Source organism: Elephas maximus, chromosome 10, assembly GCF_024166365.1.
Source record: "Elephas maximus indicus isolate mEleMax1 chromosome 10, mEleMax1 primary haplotype, whole genome shotgun sequence".
Lineage (NCBI taxonomy): Eukaryota > Metazoa > Chordata > Mammalia > Proboscidea > Elephantidae > Elephas > Elephas maximus.
The window spans coordinates 85,245,447-85,270,533 of NC_064828.1; the positions used below are offsets into that span (position 1 = coordinate 85,245,447).

The window sequence follows — 25,087 nt, forward strand, 5'->3', positions numbered from 1 at the left end:
ATCAAGTTGATTCCAACTCATAGCAACCCTATAGGACAGAGTAGAACTGCCCCATAGGGTTTCCGAAGAGTGCCTGCTGAATTCAAACTGCTGACCTTTTGGTTAGCATCTGTAGCTCGTAACCACTGTGCCACCAGGGTTTCTATATCATCATTAGATATTAAGAAACAAGCTTTTCTATTTTATATGAGAACTCCGTGGAGAAACACATACTGAATATGAAACACCTTTTTTTAAAAAATGTAAATGGCCTGGAGAAAATCATGCATTACTTGAAATGGGAAAGATAAAGATCCTGGTGGTGCCATTTGGGCTAAAGTGGAAGGGTGATTTTCACTTAGTAATTTATATGATGATTTTTTTCTCAGCCAGGTTGTGTGAACACAACAGAAATGGACATTAGAAAATGCCGGCGTCTGAAGAATCCACAAAAAGTTAAAAAGGTTCGTTTTGTGAGTTTAGCTAAATTAAAAATGCCTGATGTGAATAGCATTTCCATTTCTGGTACTGTTCGAATGATAATTTGCTGTTTGTCATCCTGTCACATTTCGCCTTTGAAACTTTTCCATCATTTACAGATATATATTGCGTGGCTGATACGTGTTAGGTGCTGCTGGGGTTCAGTGGCCCATCCTCATGGAACCCACAGTCCGGGGTAGGGGGATGAAATAAGCACACAGGCAACAGCATAGGGGCAGTACAGGGTGATACAGGAGCACCCAGGAGGGGCAGCCTGGAGGCTTCGCACAGGCTCCCTGAAGCAGAGTCAAGTGTGCTGAGGGCTGAAGGGTAGATAGCAGTTGGCCTGGAGGAGACGGCAGGAGGAAACTAAAGGAACCGGAAGCGGGGAATCCCACAGGTAAAAACAAGCTCGAAGCTTGGCACTCTGAACCAAATGAAAGTCTGTTAGTGTGGCTGGAGAATTCTCTCCTTCCATATGGGAGACCTGGGTGTGATTCCCAGCCAATATACCTCACATGCAGCCGTTACTCTTCTGTTAGTGGAGGCATTTATGTTGCTATGATACTGAGCAGAATGCAGTAGAGCTTCCAGACTAAGACTAGGTAGAAAGACCTGGTGATCTACTTCCAAAAATCAGCCAATGAAAACTTCAAATCATGCCAGTCTGACCGCATTGGGCATGGGCTTGCCATGAGCAGGGGGCCGACTCAGTGGCAGCTAACAGATCATCCAAAATCATCATCTTGTCGAACTGTGAGTGACTCAGTGATCACTTGTGTTTCGTTTTACTGGAAGGGGCAGTGGCCAGGCATACCCATGGGTGCCAACTCAGACTGCCCCACAATCCATACATTCTACCCTCTCCATGCCATCAAGGACCTTAATGTGGGAGGACATGGCTGTAACAGCCAATGTGGACCTCTTTCTCTCTGTATATGTGTGTCTCTCTGTCTCTATCTCATATATATATATATGCACCTCTTGAATCTACTTAAATTATTCTTCCCTGGGATAATAATTGCCTGCTATATTATATCTTATAATATTAGTCTTAAAATCTCTTCGTTTAATGTTTACTAGCCCTTAAGTACTTGATTGCTAGCTGAAAGGTTGGAGGTTCAAACTCACCCAGAGGCACCTTGGAAGACAGGCCTGGCAATCTGCCCCTGAAAGGTCACAGCCTTGAAAACCCTATGGAGCAGTTCTATTCTGCACACATGCGGTCACCAGGAGTCAGAACTGACTTGATGGCAACTAACAACAACGACAATTCTAATATTCTAGAATTTCATGGAGCCCACATCCATCCTATATAAGCCCTCTTGATTTTATAGATTTCAGCTATACATTGCATACCTTTCAGGCTTTTATTTTTTTCGCAAAGCAAAGACTGTCTTTAGTTTGTCCCTAACACAAAAAACTGCTTGAAAAGTAGCTATAGCTATGGGCAATTGGAGAAACAAAGGCTTAAAGGGAAAATATCCCAAACTCTGCCATCTTATAAGGTTTTATTCCAGGTGGGCATATCATCTGCTGACCAACAGAAAATCTAGAGGGAATCTCTTTTGTTTTTAAATAATTTGTTTTATTTTATTGTTGTTGAAAGTATACACAGCAGAACATACACCAATACAACAACTTCTACATGTACAATTCATGGACATCGATTATATTCTTCAAGTTGTGTAACCATTCTCACCCGTGTAGATAACGTTCAGCAGTAGCTCTCTAACTTCCTTGTGCCTCAAAATCACTGGGGCATTTGATACAATGCAGATTCCCAAGGCCCACCCACAAAGATCTGGATTTCGTAGGTCTGGGGTAGGCTGACAAATCTGCATCTTTAAAAGTATTCCCGTGTGATTCTTTGCAGATGGTCTATGGACCACCTTTTGAGAAACACTGACAGTAGTCAGCTCAATAAAGGGAAAGATTTTCTAGCAGTGGTCACCCAAAGATGGAATGAGCTGCCTCAAGAAGCAGATTCCCCATCATTGGAGAAAGTCAGGCAGAGGCCACGCACCTCTTGTCTGGAGTGTCATAGAGGGGTTTTGAAGCACGGATGACTGGTTGAACTAGCTGACCCCTAACATACCCTTCTACTCTGAGGGCACATAACTCTCTGCCCTTGCTTCTTCTCCAGTCAGTGTATGGCGTGACTGAAGAATCCCAGTCACAAAGCCCTGTGCACGTACCCGCCCAGCCAGTCAGGAAAATGACAAAAGAGGACATCCGGAAGCAGGTGAGTGAGTTGACTACCGTAGTCCCAGGAGGAGAAGTTGCCAGTTTATAAGCCCTTTTAATGTTCACCTCTGAAGGCTGAGTGAGCTTTGAGCTCCTGGAAGCCACAGCTGAGCCCATCTGTGGTTGGCTTAAACCTTTGAGTGCTGTGTGTGCACAGTCCATGAAAGCTTGAGAGTAAAAACTGTCCACCAAGTTCCTCCAGCAATTACTGGAGGTACCCCAGAGCTTCTGGTGACTGCTGCAGTTGAGTGTCCCATGGACAGCTGTGGAAGATGAAAGGAGCAAGGGACTCAAGTCACAGGGTTGTTAAAATTGTCCAGCTCAGGACCTCTGACTTCGTTAAAGCTGTGATTCCCCAGGGAAAGTTTAAGAAGAAAGTCTTGTTCCCAATGCTACTTCAGAATTATTTGGCTCACGTTGTTTTCCTTCCTCATGAGGAGTTAACTGGTCAGTCCAGATCAGCATGAGATGGCTAATTTCCTAACTCCTTTCTGGAGTACACTGGTAATGATGCAATTTTAGGGCCTATTCTTTACATTGAGGCATTGATGATTCAGTGGTAGAATTCTCACTTTCCATGCAGGAGACCCAGGTTCAATTCCCGGCCAATGCACTTCATACGCAGCCAACGCCCAGCTGTCAGTGGAGGCTTACGTGTTGCTGTGATGGCTGAACAGGTTTTAGTGGAGCTTCCAGACTAAGATGGACCAGGAAGACGGGCCTGGTGATCTACTTCTAAAAATCAGCCAATGAAAACCCTATGTATCACGACAGTGCAGTCTGTACCAGGCAGCATATCATTCCATTGTGCGTGGGGTCACCATGGATAAGGGCCAACCAATGGCAGCTAAAAATGACTTTCTTTATATTATGCTTTACTGGCTTCTGGGGGAAAACCTAAAGTGGTAAACTTTTAGGTGCCTGCCCCTGACAAGTTTATTACTTGGATGGGGAAGAGGTAAGAGACGTGTTAAACAGCTATTAGATGATTCTCGTCAAATGCAGCAAGCACGTGGGTATGATGTATGTGTGAAAGGTACAAAGAGGAAAGGGCACTGGGGATTAGTCAAAATGGGTATTTATGGTACACGTATCACCTGTCCATGCTGTTGCTAAGCTTTGTAGACTATATTCTACCTTTAAGTTTGCAAATGTTACGGGGGATCCCAGGTCTCACTCAGCTCGGCCATAGGAACACAAAATGGGTGAAAGCGAAAGAAGCAGCTTTATTTGGTTGGCCGAGCAAAGGAACACACCGGGACTTGCGTCACCAAGATGGTTCCCTGAACAGTGGCTAAAACAGTTTTTATTAGGGGTAAGAACCAAGGAAGGGTCCTGGTGGGAAGGAGCAAGGTTGTTGATTGGTATGGCCTGAAAAAGCATTCCCAGTGTGATTCCATCCTTTGCACTTGCTCAGTCCAAAACGGGGTCTCTCAAATCAGGTCTTAGGCTGGGACCCTTCGCTTCTGAAAGTCTCACCCCAGCCTTGGGCCACTAAAGTTGGTTTTGTCCGGTGGGAGAAAAGTTCCAGGGTCACCCAGAGGACAGGATTGATGGTTCTGCCCATGTCAGATGGGCAAGATTTTGGTCTTAAGTTGTTTTGTGGTCTGAGACCCCAGCCTCTTATTTTTCTTATCTTGGGCAGGAAGTTGGCCGATTGCCTAAAAACCATCTGGAGAAACCAGTTAGTAGGGGAGGTGGCTCATGCTACTCTACTTGCAAGTTGGGGATTGGTAGTGGTGCCCGGAGGCTGTCGGCCTCACAATCATTCTGGGGACTCTACGACAAATTATAACACAGTCCAAGAGAGTGTGTGATCACAGGCTAAAGTGAAGAGAGTGCATCTTCACTGGCGTAGGAATTTCCAAAAGGGTAAGATGGTGCAAGCTCGATGGTTGGAGAACCCTTCCCAGGGGAGCTATTCGGATCTTCGTGGAAATATAGGATTCAGTTCCATGGGATGAGGGGGAAAAAAAGAATCCTATTTTTTGCCCTAACATCCTTGTTCTCTCTTTCCCCAGATAACATTTTTGAATGCGCAGATTGACAGACATTGTTTAAAAATGTCCAAAGTGGCTGAAAGGTATGTCTCCTCTCCAAATATTACCATTTTCTACTAATTGAACAAAGGAGAAGTGTTACAGGGCTCTGCTTAACAAGTGTGTGCCATTCCATGAGCCTTGACTGTAATCATTCCCTAAACTGATGTGCAGAAAACCACAGGCCTGGCATGAGTATACCTAAGATAACAGACCTCCCCTGAGTGACGTCAAGAAATGTCCTCTAGCTAAAGCTGTTCAGAGGATGGCCAGGAGACATTGTCAGTCAAGGAAGAATGCCCTTAAAATCTACATAATGGACTTTTGCCTCTAGCCTCTTTATTAATTCGAATGGAATTGCTCCCCTTTCAGCTATAAAACGCCCAGATTCACTTTACAGGGGAAAGAAATTATATATACCCTTCGAGGTACTGGCCACGTCCCTGAGGGGGAGCGGGGGAGGCTGGAGAATCAGGAGGTGTTTCTCTTCCACACACCATCAACCACTGAACTGTATCGAATCATGTAAAGAAAATATTTGGCATCTCCAGCCTGGCATCCACAGGAGCATTTTGCTACAGCCTGCACTGGTTCCACTCGGTTAACTCGCGGGAAATTCAGTTTTATCCACTGAATGGCCCGTTTTTTTGAACTCTCCGGTGAAGAGGGGAGACCACCTGGGGAATCTTTATGGAATAAATCTAATCAGGGAACCCAGAGCTGAACATTTGTTCATCCATACGCCGCCGTTAAAGGAATTACTGGTAGCTGAAGGAATCAAGGGCTTAAGTCGGGTCTTAGTATTTATTGGACATCAGAGTAAACTGGGTCCTTTAAGCTCGGCTCACATAGTGGGGAGGGGGCGGCTGGCTTTGTCATCAACCTGTAAGCCTTTCTGTCCTGGCCCCTGGGTTGATCCACATCTTCTTTGTAGATAAATAACAACAGGTTGAGGCTACAAAAGCTCACCCCTAAACCCAAAGCCTGCATTAACGCTCTGCCTTCAGGGAACCGAGGACGTCCCTGGATTGGAGCTCATGTCTTTGGTGGCATCTCTTCTAGGGCTTCTCAACCTTGGCACTATTGACATTTTGGCCCAGATAATTCTTTGTTGTAGGGGGCTGTCTTGTGAATTGTTTAACAGCATCCAGGGCCTCTACCCACTATATGCCTGTCCTTCACCCCAGTTATGACAACCAAAAATGTCTCCAGACATTGCCAAATGTCCCCTGGGGGCAAAATCACCCCCTGCTGAGAATCACTGGTATTCCTGGTTTCCCTGGTGCAAATGCGTTGGAAGGATGCTGATAGTGAGAGCAGCTTATACTTTAGATATCAATTGATGTAAAGTTGACAGTTTTAGCTAACTGTAGGCTACTGCCGGAAGAACAAAAAAAATCTGTATTGGAAGAAGTACAGCCAGAATGCTGCTTAGAAGTGTGGATAGTGAGACAGCTCAGCTGCTAACCAAAAGGTCGGCAGTTCGAATCTACCAGCCGCTCCTTGGAAACTCTATGGGGGCAGCTCTACTCTGTCCTGTAGAGTTGCTATGAGTCAGAATGGACTTGATGACAGTGGGTTTGGATTTTTTAGTATCAGGTGCTGCCAGTCCCTAGAGAGGCATATCCTGCTTGGTAGGGTACAGGGTCAGCAAAAAAGAGGAAGACCCTCAATGAGATGGATTGACACAGTGGCAGCAACAATGGGCTCAGACATAGCAATGACTGTGAGGACTATGCAGGACTAGACAGTGTTTCAGTCTGTTGTACATAGGGTCACTATGAGTCGGAACTGAGTGGACAGCCCCTAACAACAACAACGTAGGCTACAGAGCTACCCCATGGTCCCTTTTGCATAATATGGGGTTTCATGGGGTTTCTGGCTAGGGTCCTAGGCTCTAAAAACACTTTTAGATCTTACTGTGGTCGCCTTGGAGTCCTTGGGTGGTACAAATGGTGAACACGCTCAGCTATTAGCCAAAAGGTTGAAGGTTTGAGTCCGCCCAGAGGCGCCTCAGAAGAAAAGCCTGGTGATCTACTTGTGAAAAATCAATCATTGAAAACCCTGTGGAGCACAGCTCTACTCTGACACGCGTGGGATCACCATGAGTGAGAATCAACTCAATGACAGCTGGTTTTTTGTGGTTGCCTGTGAGTGAAAATGACTGGAGATTACCTCAATCCTATTAATGCCATATCCTGAGAGGACATCTGGGTGTCTTTCTCTATGAAACAGGGATAGAAATGGCTATCCTGGCCTGTTGTGAAGGTCAGTGCTAGCAATGCTGATATCTGGCCTCCAAAGAGCGCTTTAGAGTGTACAAGGTGTTTTCTCTAGTCCTAGGAGAGAGCCTGTGTGAGGCATCTTTCCTTGGATCTGTTTGCCTAGGTCCAGTGGGTCTGCACATGACAGTCTGGGAGGAGCTTGTTACAAATGGAGATCCCCCAGCCCCAGCCCCAGGGATTTGGGTCAGTGGTTCCAGGATAGAGACAGGGAACCTGCACCCTGAAAAACCTGTGGGTGGACTCACCTGATGTCTGAGAATCCGGTGAAGCGATTGCCCACTACTTAGTCTGACCTGAGACCTCACATCAGAAGGGGCATCCATCTGGCTTGGTTTTGTCTTTGAGGCACCGGGAAAGAGCTCAAACCCGTCAGGTAGGATTACAGCATGCAGGTGTACTGAGGGCAAGGTAGGGAGCAAGCCTGAGTAGGGGAGGGGAACCTGGACTGTGCTATTGTTTACATGCTGCCAAGCAGTGGCCCCCTCCTGGTACCCTCTAATTATGCTTGAGGACCGCTCACATTGAAAGGATTATTCCAACCCACGTCCTCACTCCCAGGCATGATGCTCTCTGGAGTCTCTGCCCAGCAAAGGCAGGGTTTTATTCTGAGTGGCAATAACTGGCAACCTCAATGTGACACAAAGGTTTTTCATTTAGAGCCACAAGGTAACACCCAGGTAGAGGGGAGGAGGGCCAGGAGACGAGTGTTAGCAGGAGATAAAGCAGCTCGTGCTTGGTCTGTCAGTGGCTCTGGCGGCTGGCTGCTGGCGCTCCTGCTCAGCTTGTTCTCTCAGCTGGACGCACCCATCCCGGGCCTGGTTCCCTGAGCTTACTCCAGGTGGTAAGTGGTAATCAGCCAGAAGCCGGCAGGCAGTGGACCTCAACCCCTCAAGAAAAGGTCTATATCGTTTTCCACTTAGTCCACTGAGGACTGGTGTGGGGAGGGTGGGAGTGCTGGTGATTGTGAAGGTCCACTTCTGAACTGGCAAGAGTCAGGGTTGGGTCAAACGGTGCAGGCAGGCCCAGCCAGGGGAGGGAATAAGGAAACTTTGCAAACAAAATGTGCAGAACAGAACAGTTTAGGGGGTAGGTCTGGAGCCAACCACCAGGGTTGGAATCCATCCTACCTCAGCCATTTTCTAATTCTGTGACCTTGGGCAAGTTAGTTTACCTCTCTGTGCCTCTGTTTACCCCTCTTTAAAGACTTAACTTATAGGGTTAATGAATTAATCCATGGCAAGGTCCAGTCCTTGGTGCTTAGTATACATGCAATGAATGTGAGCAATTATTATTTTTCAGTGTGGTGCTTAATGGTGCTTTGAAAAGAAACAGAATTCCAGCGCATGAGATGGAGTGAGCTGGCATATGGTGCTCAGAGGAACAAGGGCAGGCTAGGGAGTGAGGCAGGCCCTGCAGGTCAGCTTTGTGCTAATGCAAGTCTTCCCACCCACCCTGTCTCCTCTTCTCAGCCTTCCATACAGAGGACCCCACAGGCTGGTCCTAGCAGTCCACACTCCGTACATCTCTCCTCACCACCTCACATGGCGCCACCAACCCGGCACCTTTAGGGAAGGAGGTCGCACATGAAGAAGTTGATGCCTCTGCACAAGTTTTCCCAAATCATCCCAGTTTCATATATTGTCCCTACGATTGCATAACTGTCCCTGAACTGCCAGCATCATAGCAACCAAACTATATTTCCTAGGCTGCGTTTTGCGCCTGGAACCAGCATAAAAGCCTGTCTGAGAACATTACCCAATTTTTGTTTCAGGAAATATGGTCCCTGCACACACCAATGAGTTTCCCAGATAAATAACACTCACCACCTTAAGCTTTGTAGTTTAGCTATTTTAAATGTGGTTCATGTGCTTGCCTTCTTAAAGGAGCACTACACTTCAGTTAATTTTTCTGGATAATTCAAGGACAAGATATTTGTAGTGTGCTTTAAAACTCTGATCAGTATCTTAAAACTTCCCTAAATGGCCCTACGCTATTATGTTCTTTGAGTCCAATTTCTGCTTTTTAGTTGAATTTTTTTTTTTCCTTGTATCCTATCAACAACATGCTTGTCTCTAGTAGCCCTTCTTCCTCCTCTCTAACCAACCCCATTTCTAATCTACAGCAGACCAGGTGTATCAGTTAGCTATTGCTGTGTAACAAACCACCTAAAACTCAGTGGCTTAAAACAGTAGACGTTGACTTTTGCTCACGTTCATGTGTCCACAGATTCCATTGGGCCCCTCCATGTGTCTGTGTGCAGCTAGGGGTTAGGTAGGCAGCTCTGTGGATATTGGCTGGCCACTCTCACATGTCTGGCTTCAGAAGGTACCTGCATGGCCCAAATGGTTTGCACTCAACTGCTAGTGTGAAGGTTGGTGGTTCAAACCCACCCAGCAGCACCACAGAAGAAACACCTGGCGGTCTGGTTCCATAAAGATTACAGCCAAGAAAACCCTGTGGAGCAGTTCTGCTCAGTGACACATGGGGTCACCATGAGTTGGAATCAACTCGGCAGCAGTCGGTTTGGTTTTGGATTTGTCTAGGGGCTGGTTTAGAATGGCCTCAGCTTGCTCAGCTGGGCTCTCCTTCACATAGTCTCTTATCCTCCAGCAGGCTAGTTTGGGCATGTTCACAGCAGGATGGCAGAATTCCATGAGAGAGAACAGAGCATGCAACGTCTCTCAAGGCTTAGAACTGACACTTTGTCACTTCTCCTGCAGTCTTTTGGCCAAAGCAAGTCACAAGGCCAGCCCAGATTCACCAGTTGCCATCAAGTCAACTGACTCATGGTGACCCCACGAGTGTTAGAGTAGAACTGTGCTCCATAGGGTTTCCAATGGCTGGTTTTTCAGATGTACTTCACCACGTCACTCTTCCGACGTGCCACTGGGTGGAGTAGAGCCCCCAACGTTTCGGTTAGCAGCCAGGTGCAAATAGCCATTTGCGCCATCCCAGGATTACTACCCAGATTCAAGGGCTGGGGAAATAGACTATTCTTGAAAGTGACCTACCACACCAGATAACCAAATAACCAAGTTCATTAGCCTAAAGGAAAAACAGCCTTCTCCATGAGGTGTGTTCTTTTGAGTAAGAGACAAAGAGCCTTGGGGCGTGGAGTTTGTTCATCTGTAGACTCTGCTCAGAGGCCCTTTGGTTACTTATTCCCCACAACGTTCTCTGGATAGCTGAAGTTGAGGTCATACTCTTCTTTGGAAGAGAACTGTCAAGGGAGTCCCTTTTTTGTTGTTTTTTCCCCCAAGCCTTACAGCACTGGACAAACCAACTTTAAGAATGCAAGAATCTATACATTTCATTTCCAAATTGTCTGGAAAGTCTGTTTTGTTACATTTCCCTTAAGAATTGTCCCATCCTTAGTGGTCCTGAGCTATGCCACAACCCACACAGGCATCACACCACACTGTCCCCACACAGAGAGATCAAGTTGTTCAATGTTATACCTGCTTCTATATTTTGCTCATCCATACTGTATTATTAGGAGCCATTTGGGTGTCACAGCTGACTGCCAAATTGATTTTTTTTAGCATCATCTTGCTTTCCCATCTCTGAGATTGCTGCTGCTTCCTGAAATTGGATGCTGGTTCCTCCTCTGCCTCCTGACCCTCGGAGATCATGAAATGTAATTAATGAAATGAGATAAGACAGCAAGGGACTGGATACCCTAAGGATCTATTAAAAACCTGCTAGGGTGATAGAAGTCAGTGAACTTAATGTTTAACGATAGCTTCAGGGGAGGAAAAAAAATGGGGCCAAAGAGGGCCATTATAACTTTGCTTTTATGTGTTTCCAGACACCGTGGGGCCTCTGCTTCTCCTTTTCCCCAGCCCACCTTAGAAGACAGAAACAAAGGCCAGAGATAACATTATAGCCAGGTTGATTATATCCAGGCGAGGATCTGCAATCTGTAACTTGGGGAGAAAAAGGGCCACCATACCTGGCCTGGGACACACTCTTCTTTTTGGGGGGGTCCACCTCCATGCTCCTTCACACATCTGAAGCTGCTCTATTAAATGTATTTTCTTTGGGCGACCTGCAATTAAGGAGGCCTTTATATTTTCTCTTGCCTCCACCTTCTCCATGCTGAAAACAACTTAGATTAATTACAATAGGAACCAAACTTTATTCTTTCCCCTCTGCATGCTGGGTGGCTTTTTATTTTCTTTTCAAATTGGATCCCCGCCCCAGCCCCCCCTCCCCCGCCGCCGCCACCACTCCCCGCACCCTCCCCATTTGTGTATCATAATTTAGAAACTGCATATACCAAAGAGAGGGGCGCAGACATACTCTCCTGTTCACCCCCTTAGCTCATTCAGTTCCCAGTTTCCCTCCCATTTAGAGGCTCTGAGCACAATTGTATTGTATTTCTAAAGTAGGAATAATTGTTGTTGTTGTTGTTGCTGTTGTTGGGTGCCCTCGAGTTGAGTTTCAACTCATGGTGACCCCATGTGACAGAATAGAATTGCCCCATAGGATTTTCTAGGCTATAATCTTTACAGGAGCAGATCACCAGTTCTTTCCCCTGCAGAGAAAGGGTTGTGGGTTGTGGGTTTAAACCAAGGGCTTCAAACCTGTTCCTTCAGGTTGGAACCCCAGCTGAGAATTCGCATTTCTAACAAGTCCCCAGGTGATGGTAATGCTGCAGGTTAGGGACTGATTCTGGGAACCACTAATAGAGCAGTGGGTCTCAAATTTTACTATATGAATCGCCTGGGGATCTTGTCAAACTATAGAATCTGATTCAGTATATCTGGGGTGAAAACGCAGATTCTCAACAGGGGTTCCAATCGCCAACCTTTTGAGAAATAAGATGTGGTGGTGCTTAAACTTTAACGTGCATATGAATTACCTGGGATCTTATTAAAATGCAGTACTGGATTAGTAGGTTTGGGTAAGGCCTGAGGTTCTGTTTTTCTAACAGTCTCTCAGGTAATAGTGATACTGCTAATCCATGGACCACACTTTGAGTTACAATGAAATGGAGCCACTGATTAATTTCTTCACATTGTCAGCATTAAGCTAATTAACGCTTGCCCTTTATAACTGGTAGTAGCAATTGTGGTTCTGACTTTGCCATTGCTGAGGAAATTGGTGACACTCTAACTGGCCATGCTTAAGAAAAAAATTTTCATTATGGATCAATATCCATAAAAATACTCATACGAAACATTCTGCATCCCACTTTGAAATGTGGCATCTGGGGTCTTAAATGCTAACAAGCGGCCATCCATGAAGCATCAATTGGTCTCAACCCACCTGGATCAAAGGAGAATGAAGAACACCAAGGTCACACGATAACTATGAGCCCAAGAGACAGAAAGGGCCACATGAACCGGAGACTTATATCATCCTGAGACCAGAAGAACTAGATGGTGCCCAGCCACAACCGATGACTGCCCTGACAGGGAGCACAACAGAGAACCCCCGATGGAGCAGGAGAACAGTGGGATGCAGACCCCAAATTCTCCTAAAAAGACCAGACTTAATGGTCTGACTGAGACTAGAAGAATCCCTGCGGTCATGGTCCCCAAACCTTCTGTTGGCCCAGGACAGGAACCATTCCCAAAGACAACTCATCAGACATGAAAGGGACTGGACAGTGGGTAGGAGAGAGATGCTGATGAGGAGTGAGCTATTTGTATCAGGTGGACACTTGAGACTGTGTTGGCATCTCCTGTCTGGAGGGGGGATGGGAGGATAGAGAGAATTGGAAGCTGGCAAAATTGTCACGAAAGGAGAGACTGGAAGGGCTGACTCATTAAGGGGAGAGCAATTGGGAGTATGAAGTAAGGTGTATATAAACTTATATGTGACAGACTGACTTGATTTGTAAACGTTTACTTGAAGCTCAATAAAAGTTAAAGAAAAAAAAATACTCATATGTCCTGGCCTAATGATTTCACTTATCCCAATAATTTCACTTACGAATGTCAATTCTACATAAATAACAAGAAAGATAGGAAAACCTTTGTGAAAAATGGTGTTCTACTGCAGCGTTATGTATACTAAAAAAATAGAAATAGCCTATATGCCCAATGAAAAGGAATGATTAAATAAATTATAATAAATTCACTCCAGAGGATATTGTGGGTATTTATCTTTTCTCCCTCCCCGAAAACAAGGTATCAGCAAGAAAATAAAAATGGTATGAACTCACAAAGTCAAAATGAGCAAGAGAGGAGGTGACAGTGTTAACGATTTTAATAAATTTTTTAGACAAAGTCTGCAGACTTGGAGAACATAACCACAGCCCTCTGTTTCTCTTTGTAATGTTTTATTTGTTAAATTAGTGGTAAGTACAAAGGTGGTGTTTTTATCATTTTTATTAAATATCTTATTAGTATTTTTTTAGTAATTTTTATTAATATGCCTGAAATATTTTTAAATTTAATAAAAAATGAAAGTAGATGGGAAGTGATAACTACCTAGCAGAGTGAAGAATATTGTAACCTCAGTGTTGGGGGTGAAATTATTATAACAGAGTGAGCGAGTTTGCCCGAGAAAATCCAGCCTTGGCTCTTGAAGGCACCAGGGACCATGGAAGCTAAGAGTAAGTAAGGCACGTGACTAACACTAGAGGAATGGGTGAGTCAGTATCTGGAGCTTTGGATCTCTAGATCTCCTGCCCAGGTCTTCAGCTAGGAGACTGTCTCCACACCCACCACCATCACAGAAATTGAGCCACATAAACTGAACAGATGCATATAAGATATTATGAAGACCTGGCTGAACACAAGAGAATTAATGAAAGGTCTACATATTGAAGTGTGAGCCTTTGTTTCCCTCTCCCTGCTCTGCCCTCAGGCCTCTAGGAGCCAAGCATATAAGCCCGCAGCCAAGAGACTGGAAAACTACAACCCATGGACCAAATCCACTCTGCTCTCTGTTTTTGCAAATAAAGTTTTATTGGAACACAGTCCCACTTGTCTGTGTACATCTTATCTATGGCTACTTTTGTACTACGTTGGCAGAGCCAAGTACTTGCAACATGCATCATCTGGCCTGCAAAGCCTAAAATATTTCCTATCGGGCCCTTAAGGAAAAAGTTTGCTGAGTCCTACTCTAGAAAAAATAGATGTTCTCAGAAAAAGACTCCAGATCCATTGTTTGGGGTTCCAGTGCAAAGGCCGGTGAGCTGCCTCGTGCTCCAGTGATGAAGCCTTTTATCAGGACAAGGTTGCCCCCACGCACACTGAGCGCCTAAGCAGGTTTTAGTATCTTGCTCTTAAACACAAGTGGATATCCAAAGATTTTCCAGACACCCAAGGAAAGCTCCCAAATGCAGGATCATGACCAAAACAAATGGGAAAAAGCAGTGTGGGGGAACCAAAAGCAAGTCTAGAAATAGAAGACTTAAAATGACACATACAACTACTATTCTCAGAGATATGAGAAGAGAGTTCATTCATCGAACAAGAACAAGATACGTGAAAAAGGAACAACCAAACTGTAAGAGTGAACTTTGGAAATTTAAGAATTAAAAACCCAAATAAAAAAAAAAAAAATAGAAAGTTTAGAAGATGGTCAGACAAAAAGACAAGGAGATGATAAGTGGGAAGGGAAATTAGATTATCACTTCAGGATGTCTCACATTCATTACAAAGGATTATATATAGAAAGAGAGAACAGGAAGTAAAGGGGATAAAGTTAGCAAAGACCTAAGATTTCTGCGAAATAGATTGTTGTTGTATGCTGCAAATTGTGCCCATCACAGCAAACAAAAACAACCAGAAAGTCCCGTGGTGAAATTTCAGAGCTTGACAGCAATAAAGAGAAGATTCTAAGTTTCCAGAAAGAAAGGAAACTGAACAAAAGAGCAAGAATCAAAATGGATCAAGACTTCTCAACAGTAACACTGGATGCTAAAAGGAGCAATGCCTCCAAAATTCTGAAGGAAAATGATTTTTAATCTAAAGTTCTCTAGTACCATCAGTCAAGTGTGAATATAAAATGAAAACCTTTTCAGACCTGCACGTTCTCAGGCACCTTTTCTTAGGAAACTACTGAAGAATGTGCTTCAACACAACCAGGGAGTAAAACCGAGAGACAGACATAAAATCCAGGAAACAAAGGTTTCCAACACAGGAGTGAAGGGAGTCTCAGGATGATGGCTTTATATCAAGCCTAGAGAGCAAGCAGTCCTGACTGCAGCAAAAGCACTAAAGACTTTGGAGGAGAACGCTTCTGGGAAGCCAGGGGACAGAACTGATAGATTATCTGTTATATTCAAGATGTGGAAACATTATTGCTAGATGTTTAACAGACCTATTAGGACAGTTGGAAAAATTAGTACCCTACTTAGTTCAGCAGTGAACTATTTTTTATCTAGTTTATAATAAGTATTGATTTAAGAAAAATTGTCATATAACTCTATTTGAAGGATCATGGGAGGAAGTATGTGTGTGGCAGGGGAGTTGGGAACTGGTGGGTAGAAAGTTATATCCTTGCCTACGATTGATAAATAAAGAACAGCTATAAAACCATATAATTTAGAAGTATAAGGGTAAATGCTAGAAGAAATGGTTAAAAGGTTAGAAAAATGTTAGCTTTGTGAGAAGGGATAGGAGGGAAAGACCATTGTTTTTGCTTTTTGTGCTTTTTTGTACGTATAATCTCCTAGTACTGTTTGGTTTTTACATGTATAGGGTCGCTATGAGTCAGAATCGACTCAATGGCAGTGGGTTTGGTTTTTGGTTTACATGTATTTTGATAAAAAGAAAAATTAGTTTAAAGTAGATTTTGTGGACATTTAAATTAAAACTAGAAAAACTAAGTTGCTTTTTGGAAAACTACTTATCATATGTTAACCCCTTGTGATCTGTCAAGGTGTAAAGGTGACAACTTTGTAATAAGAAAGCCCACCAGTTGAGAATGCTGGTCTGGCAGCCTGGCAGACTGGTTTAACTCCCCATTGTAGTGTCCCAGATGCCAGGAGATCTGCGACCTATACGGGAAGGCAATGTAGGGCAGGTTTGGACCAGTGTATCAGTAACGTTGGAGTCCCTGGATGTTGCAGATGGTTATGCGCTTAGCTGCTAACTGAAAGGTTGGCAGTTCAAGTCCACTTAGAGGCACTTTGGAAGAAAGGCCTGGTGATCTACCTCCAAAAAGTCAGCCATTGAAAACCCTATGAGACACAGTTCTACTCTGGCACACACAGGCTCCTCCTGAGTCAGAACCTACCGGATGGCAACTAGTTTTTTTTATCAGTAAGGGTAGCATAACCAGAGACACAGAGGTGCACCAAAGTTCAGGTAGAGTGGGGAAAAAGATAGAAAATGCAGATGTATACCATGACTGCAACAGTGCAAAAACAATATGTTCACAATGAGGAGAACAAGCACAAATAAAAAACAGTTTGATTTGCCAGAACTGGGAGTGGAGGTAATTTTTCCCCTTTAATTCAGAATTATATGAAAGCTATTCTAATGCTCCTGTTAAAATGTTTGAGGCTTCTGTGGGAAATTGGTGACATCCTTTGCTCTGTTTCCCTTTTGTAGCCTTATTGCTTACACGGAACAGTATGTGGAATACGACCCTTTGATAACACCAGCTGAGCCTTCCAATCCCTGGATCAGTGATGACATCACTTTATGGGACATGGAGATGAGGTAAAAAAACATTTTAAGGTTTGAGAACAGGAGAGATATAGAAAAAAAAGGCATATGATCAAGAGATTATCGTAATTTGAATTTTTTTGCTAGAGGAGATTCTGGGTGGTGTGAACAGTTAAGCACTCAGCTGCTAACTGAAAGGTTGGAGGCTTGAGTCCACCCAGAGGCACCTCGGAAGAAAAGCCTGTCAATGTACTTCCAAAAAAAATCAGCTACTGGAAACCCTGTGGAGCACAGTTCTTCTCAGGCACACATGGAGTCGCCATGAATCAGAAGTGACTCGATGGTAACTGGATTAATTTGTTTTGGTTTTTATTGATAGAACAGAAGTAACTTTTCAGCTGACTTCTGCTTACTTATGGCCTCTACCTCCTTATAACTTTGGTTTGTTCATGGTTCCTTTGTGGCTTCCCTCTGACCTCTCTTGACCCTTTGGACATCCTGATAACTGGGACAGTTGCTCACCGTTTCCTGGTTCTGATTGCTGGAGGGAAGAATCTGTTGACCCAATGTATTTTTTCATACTAGGCAGCAATAACGACTGCACCACACAGTAAGTGCCTTACGTTGAATCCCCATGACAGGTAAACATTTTTACTCTTACCATGTCACAAATGAGGAAACCGAGGCCCAGAGGAGTTAATGAAATTTCCCAAGGTCACAAAGTTTGTATTGGAACCCAAACAGAGGGCTCCAAAGCCATGACTTTCATTACTCTACTCTTCTGGAGTTACTGGGGGTAGTAATTCCATCTAGTAGCTCCTTCCCTGTGAGGGAAGCTGGCGTGTTTACTTAATAACTGCAGAACTAAAGCCCAGAGGGACTTGGAACATTTTCAGAAGTACAGAAGGAAACACACAGACAAATCTGGTGTAGTGGGGCTTTATATTCTCTGCTCCTTGGCTAGAGGACTTTTTCTTTTCTTTCTCTCTCTCACTCTAGCTCTTGCTCTTTTTTTGGCTTCTTTTCCTGAATTGGAAAAGACTTATAAAAAAAAAATATATATATATATACTTTTAGTCTAAAAAGTTCAAACTATTCAGAAGTACACAAGAACTAATTTAGGTGAAGGGAAGGACATCACACAATACAGGAGAGGTCAGCACAACTGGACTAAACCAAAAGCAAAGAAGTTTCCTGAATAAACCTAACATTTTGAAGGCCATCATAGCAGGGCCGGGGGTTTAGGGACCATGGTTTCAAAGGACATCTAGATCAATTGGCATAATAAAATCTATTAAGGACACGTTCTACATCCCATTTTGGAGACTGTCGTCGGGTCTTAAACGCTAGCAAGCGGCCATCTAAGATGCATCAGTTGGTCTCGACCCACGTGGAACAAAGGGGAGTGAAGAACACCAAAGACACAAGGTAAGTATGAGCCCAAGAGTAAGAATGGGTGACATAAATCAGAGACTACATCAACCTGAGACCAGAAGAACTAGATGGTGCCTGGCTACAACCGATGACTGCCATGACAGGGAACACAACAGAGAATCCCTGAAGGATCAGGAAAGCAGTGGGATCCAGACCTCAAATTCTCGTAAAAAGACCAGACTTAATGGTCTGACTGAGACTAGAAGGACCCTGGAGGTCATGGTCCCCAGACCTTCTGTTAGCTCAAGACAGGAGCCATTCCCAAAGCCAACTCTTCAGACAGGGATTGGACTGGACTATAAGACAGAAAATGATACTGGCAAGGAGTGAGCTTCTTGGATTAAGAAGACACATGAGACTATGTGGGCAGCTCCTTCTGGAGGGGGGATGTGAAGGCTGAGGGGGACAGAAGCTGGCTAAATGGACACGGAAATATAGGGTGGAAAGAAGGACTGTGCTGTCTCATTAGGGGGAGAGCAACTAGGAGTATATAGCAAGGTGTATATAAGGTTTTTATGAGAGACTGACTTGATTTGTAAACTTTCACTTAAAGCGTAATAAAAAATTTTTTAAAAGAGTACATAAAGAAGAAATTCTCTCTTCCTCCACCCCAATCTCATTGTACATGAAGAACCTCTGTCTACAGTTTAATGCTATTGTTCTCAAACTGCGCCAGGGCACCCTGGTCACCATAGGGAACTCATAGGGTTGTAACAGTCTATTTTAAATGTTTGAAGGACACACAGTGAAGATTGCCATATGTCAGATCCTACATAAACTGCTAACTTGGGGTGGTTCACAGTGTCAGTGCGAGATCACGTTGCATCCCTTTCATTGATACCACATTTTTCAAATCCGTGTTTTTGGGTCAGTTGCTGTGACAAAAAGCAAGTACTATGCACAAACAGTAATTGAGGGTGTCGGGGTCCAATCTGATTCCATAGTTGGTGAAGATGTGCAGTGCCCAATAGGCACACATCCCATTCATAATTGCGGTTGTTTAAGAATAATACTGTATTATTTTTATTTCAATGAATGTGTACCTCAAACAGCTACTAAGTTGTCAGACATAAATATAAGTAAGTTGTTCGGATCTGACTGTTGAATAAACAAAGCTTTAGGTATTTCTTATGGCTCAGGATCACAGTGAAAAACTTATGAGACACAGAGGGCCATGAACTCATGAAGTTTGGGAACTTCTAACTTAGTGTCTATCCCTTCAGATTCTTATGCATATACAATATGATATTCTTTTGCATGGATGTATTTATTATATACACACTGATCCATGGTCTTTTTAAATTAACTTTATGTCCATAATCATTCCATGTAAACGCACATAGATCCATCTTATCCTTTTTTAATAGCTATGTGGTATCTGTGGTGAAATAAGTTCTTGTATGTGGGCTTTGGAAACCTTGGTAGCATAGTGGTTAAAAGCTACGTCTGCTAACCAAAAGTTCGGCAGTTCGAATCCACCAGACACTACCTGGAAACCATATGGGGCAGTTCTACTCTGTCCTATAGGGTCTCTATGCGACAGAATCGACTCGACAACAACCGGTTTGGTTTTTGGTCATGTGGGCTTTTGCCTTGGTTCTTTGGAAAAACAGCTTGAGGGATTTTTCCCCTAAACCTGGAGGTGTTACCTTTGCTCTAGTTTTCTGTCCCAGAGGGTTTGTTACTTTTGTCCAGGTTGACTGACATTTCCTGTGTAGGCTGTAAACAACTTGCTGTTTGACACTTTTTGTCTGGTCCTGGGCTGCAGCCTGCCCTGTGATTGGTATGTATCCTACAGGGATTGGTCAATAAACTATGCAAATGAAGTGTCTGTGGTCTACCTAGAGGGGACTGGTCAGTTTGTGGCCCTTGCTGGGAAATTGAAATTGACAAGGAATTGTGTATCCCTGCAGCCAACCCCACAGAGGTCTTCCAGGCAGAAAGAAGCAGGAAGAGAAACAGCAGGCAGAAGTAAGAGGGAAGAACCAGCAAAGACAGAGAAGAGGCAAAGAACCTCCTAAAAGAGCTGTAAGGGCTATAGCACTGAAGGCCTCCACAGGCCTGGCAGGGGCCAAATGGCAGAGCTGGCGGTGACAGGTGGTGGGGCCAAGAGAAAGGAACCTGTCCTTAGGGGGCTGGGAAGAGCCTGTCCTTAGGGGGCTGAGAAGAGCCTGTCCTAAGGGGGCTGAGAGGAGGCCTGCATGGCCAAGAGGAGCTGAGAGAGCAGTTCTGCACTAAAGACGGGAGACTTTGCCTGCATGCTTCCTGTCTTAGTCATCTAGTGCTACTGTAACGGAAATACCACAAGTGGATGACTTTAACAAACAGAAATTTATTCTCTCACAGTCTAGGAGGCTAGAAGCCTGAATTCAGGGTGCCAGTTCCAGGGGAAGCCTTTCTTTCTCTGTTAGCTCTCGGGGAAGGTCCTTGTTATCAGTCTTCCCCAGTGGAGGAGCTTCTCAGTGCAGGGATCCCAGTTCCCAATGACACGCTATTCTCCCGGTGCTTCTTTCTTGTTGGTATGAGGTCCCCATCTCTCTTTTTGCTTCTTTTACATCTCAAAAGAGATTAATTTAAGATACAAACTAATCTTATAGTTTGAGTCCTGCCTCATTAACATAACTGCCACTAATCCTACCTCATTAACATCATAGAGGTAGGATTCACAACACATAGGAAAATCATATCAGATGACTGAATGGTAGACAGTCACACAATACTGGGAATCACGGGCTAGGCAAATTGACACATATTTTGGGGGGAATTAATCCATGACACTTTCTGATCCTGTTTCTGAGTTGCAACCTGTTGATCTGACCCCAAGTTGTAGCCTGTTTCTTCCTTAATAGACCACTTAACTGTAAGTATGTCTGTGAGTTCTGTGTGGCCATTGCAATGAATTATCAAACCCAGAAGAGAAATTAGACAGGCCATGGGAGGGACAGCTAGTGTCAGAACTGGTAAAAAGGTTGAAGAGTGGAGGTATGTCTGACCTCCCAAGGCTGATCTTGGTTGACATTATCGCCCCTAAAGCTAGTTTTGAGGATACTACTACTAATCTCACCATTTCACAGTGTCCCATTGTACAGTGTAATTTATTACTACCAACCCTCTGGTAGTAAACATTTATGTCTTTTTTTTTTTTTTTTTGCTATCATAAACAATGACGTAAAGAATATTCTTATACACAAGTCCAATTATTCTTTAGGGTAAATTTCCAGGACAGGAATTGCTGAATTTGTATGCCTATTTTAATTTTAGTTCATATGGCAAAGGAAAAACTACAAGAAAATTTTTTCCTACCCATAGCTTAAAAAGAAGTTCCAGTGATACAATGGCTAAGCATTTGGCTGCTAACCAAAAGGTCGGTGGTTGCAACTCACCAGCCGCTCTGCGGGAGAAAGATGTGGCAGTCTGCTTTGGTAAAGATTTACAGCCTTGGAAACCCTATGAGGTAGTTCTACTCTATCCTGCAGGGTCATTATGAGTTGGAACCAACTCAACAGGTTTTGTAGCATAAGAGTGCCCATTTCTTCATAGCCTCACCAATCCAGGTATTAGCAATCTTTTTCATCTTTGCAAACCTGACAGGTTTAAAAGAACCCTCATTTTACTTTTCATTTCATTGTTAATGTGCTTGAGAAGCTGTTGATATGATTATTACTCATTTTCCTTTTGTGACTTGCCTGTGGGTTTGTTGTACGTCGATTTTTCTAGTAGAGTGTTTTCCTTTGGATATTGAGAACATTGACTTGGATCGTATATTGTCGTTTTCCTTTTGCTTTATTAATAATGTCGTGTGTTAGCTTTTGTTACTGTGGTTTCTATTCTAGTTAGATTTCCTTTAAATGTTTTAATTAAAAATGTCATTTATTCCGACAATTAATAGTGAAGTGTAGAAAAATAAAAAACAGAAGTTTCTCTTTATCTCCTCAAATACCATTCTTCCTCAGAGCAATGTTAACTTTTGATAGATTCTAGACCAACATTTTGTAATTTATTTTTCTCTGTCAACATTGAAAAAATAAATAGTATGTAGATGGGTGTCTTCTTTCTAGTATTTCTGACATGCACTAGGTAGTTCCTTCTAATCTGATACAAGAACTTGAACTTAAGTCTTGCTTTAACTCAGGGACTGGACTTTTTAAATTACTGCTACTCTTTTTTTCCCTTTCTATCCTCTCTTTTAAGGAAATCTTTTTGAGGGGTTCTGGGACTCTTGGGTGAAGCAGCCATATCTCTCTTTTCTCTGCCATAATTTCTATCTCTCTTTTTCGCTCTCTCTCTCTTTTTTTTTATTCCGCATTCAAAGGATAGAATTTCTTGAATTGCTCTTCAGCGTCACCAGTTTGGTTTTCAGTGGCGTCCATTCTGTGATTTTATACTTCAATGGGTTTTTTTCCTCTTGAGAAGTGGGAGGGGTGGCTGACCATCATGCTTTTTATTTTCAAGAATTTTTAATATTTCTTGGACTGTTCTTTATCTTAGCAGCCTGCTGTGTTCTCTTGATGTTTATCCTCCTGAATCACCCGAAGGATATGAAACGGGTTCTTTCTTCATACTTCACCTCTCTTTCTTCCACTTAGTTTCTTTCAGTGGGAGTCATTGATCGGAAGATCAATGATCAGAGGGTCATTGTTGCTGCTCATTGTTTCACTGCTCTAATCACTGTTTGCAGCTGATCACTCTTGTCATATATCCAGCAATTTGGGGGGCTGCTCTTTTCAACAAATGAAGGTCTTGACTTCCAACCCTAACCTTACGTTACAAACACTGGGGAGCTTGTAAAAAATACCAATGTCTAGTCCCTACCTTAAGCAAATCTAGTCAGAATTTCTAGGAGTGAGGCATTGGTATTTTTTAAGTCTCCCCAGCTGATTCTGTTGTTCAGCCCTGGCCTAGATGGACTATATCAGCAGCCAGTAAGGGCTCCCTCAGCAATTATGTAGGTCAGTGGTTCTCAACCCATGGTGCACAGAGGACACCTGGGGTGTTCATTAAAAATATGGGTGCCCTTTGGGTGGTTCTGGGCATCTGTATTTTTTAGCAAGCATTCTAGGTGATCCTGAAGGACACCACAGTTTGAGAATTACTGGTATGGTTCACTATTTGAGTCCCCCCTTTCAGACTTGTCTCTGAGCGGTTCAAATGGCTGAAGGGGCTTCACCTGAGTGTATGAATGGTCATGCACAGGTAAAGTGGCTGGGGTCCTCTCTGGACCCTGGGCATGTGGAGAAGAACAGACTAAAAGGCTTGGTCTCTATCAGAGTGAGACAGGTGGCAACGGGGATCCTAAAGTGGCAGAGCCCCCACCTTCCCCTAGCATGGCATCCTGCAGCCAGGTGCTCTGCTCTGTGCTTCAGGCCCTGATGGACTCTGCAGTTTTTCAGTTTCCACCCCGCAGTGCTTCCCAGCATGTCCGCTCTTTTCCCTTCTGCTGATGGGCCTCAGGGGAACCCAGTTATAGCTGCAGGTTCCAGTGAGAAGTAGGGGAAAAGCTAGTGTCTTTAGAAGTCTCATTGCTTTCTGAGCTGCATTTTTCCTCTCTATTTGCTATACCACCCCAAGGTGAGCAGAGGCACTAATCTCTAGTCTTATTGCTCATATTAGCAGTGGCCAGAAAACATCTCGCCATTACTTAGCAGGGAGTCCCTGGGTGGTACAGTTAACACACCTGACTCTTAACCAAAAGGGTTGGAGGTTCAAATCCACCCACTGGTACCTCAGAAGAAAGGTGTGGTGATCTACTTCCAAAAAATCAGCCATTGAAGATCCTATTGAAAAAGGCAATACACAATATGGGAGAAGTCAGCAAAATACGAACAAGGCAAGAGAAGATACTGAGGGGAATACAGGAATAAAGGGGAACTACGGTAATTACTATAGCATAGGCATTCCTGCAACAATAATATTAACAAACAATAATTTACAAATGGATACATAGATATGCCAAGAGGTGTGGGAGGGTGTTAGGGAGCACACCCACTGGCAGATACAGGTTTGGCCACTGTAGGTCCTCCTCATATATTAATATAGACAATAGAGCACACAAGTGGCACAGTCAGGGAAACACCTTAAACATAACCAAACACCTTGCAAGATGAAGTTCCTGGGCTAGAAGGCAAAGGACCATAGACTTGGGGGACATCTATGTCGATCGGCACAACATAGTTCAGAAAGACAATGTTCTTCATCCTACTTTAGTGAGTAGCGTCTGGGGTCTTGAAAGCATGCAAGCGGCCATCTAAGATACAAATATCTGTCTTTTCCAGTCTGAAGCAAAGGACAGTGAAAAAAAAAAAAGACTCAAGGGAGCAATTAGTCCAAAGGACTAATGGACTACATGAACCACAGTCTACATGACCCTGAGACCAGAAAAACTAGATGGTGCCCGGCTACTGCTACCAATTGCTATGACTGAGATTTCAAAGAGGACCCCGGACAGAGCAGGGGAAAAATGTAGAACAAAAAAATCATATTCACAAAAAAAGACCAGACTTATTGATCTGACAGAAACTGGAGTAACCCCTGAGACTATGGTCCTAAGAAACCCTTCTGACCTGGAACTGAAGCCATTCCTGGAGACCACCTTCCAGCCAAACAGTAGACAAGCCCATATAATAAATGATAACACACGAGAGGAACGTGCTCCTTAGAGCAATCAATTATATGAGATCAAAAGGGCGACATTTGCCCAAAATCAAAGATAAGAAGACAGGAAGGGGAAGAAAATCAGTACAAAAGGAAATGGGGAACCCAGGGCTGAAAAGGGGAGAGTGCTGACACATTGTGGGGAATGAAACCAAGGCCATGAATCACTTTATGTACAAACTATTGAATGGGAAACAAATTTGCTCTGTAAACTTTCACCTAAAATGCACTATTTAAAAAAAAAAGGGAAAAGAAAACCCTATTGAGCACGGTTCTACTCGGACACACATGGGATCATCATGAATCAGAGCTGACTCAGTGGCAACTGGTTACTTGTTACTTAGCATACCCTCACTGCCATGTGGAGCCTTCAGTGTGCTCCCTGTCCAGTGCCCACCCA

At 43.7% G+C, this 25,087-nt stretch overlaps 1 protein-coding gene across 17 annotated transcripts in view; it reads left to right on the top strand.

The window, feature by feature from the left end:
• The window catches only part of RGS6 (regulator of G protein signaling 6), a 673,554-nt gene that overhangs the window by 586,532 nt on the left and 61,935 nt on the right, over positions 1–25,087 (top strand). For all 17 annotated transcript variants that reach the window (XM_049898647.1, XM_049898644.1, XM_049898660.1 and 14 more), the window contains 4 exons: positions 369–443; positions 2,606–2,704; positions 4,728–4,789; positions 16,546–16,656. In XM_049898647.1, coding sequence (XP_049754604.1) covers positions 369–443; positions 2,606–2,704; positions 4,728–4,789; positions 16,546–16,656 — 347 coding nt within the window. The remainder of the gene's footprint in view (positions 1–368; positions 444–2,605; positions 2,705–4,727; positions 4,790–16,545; positions 16,657–25,087) is intronic.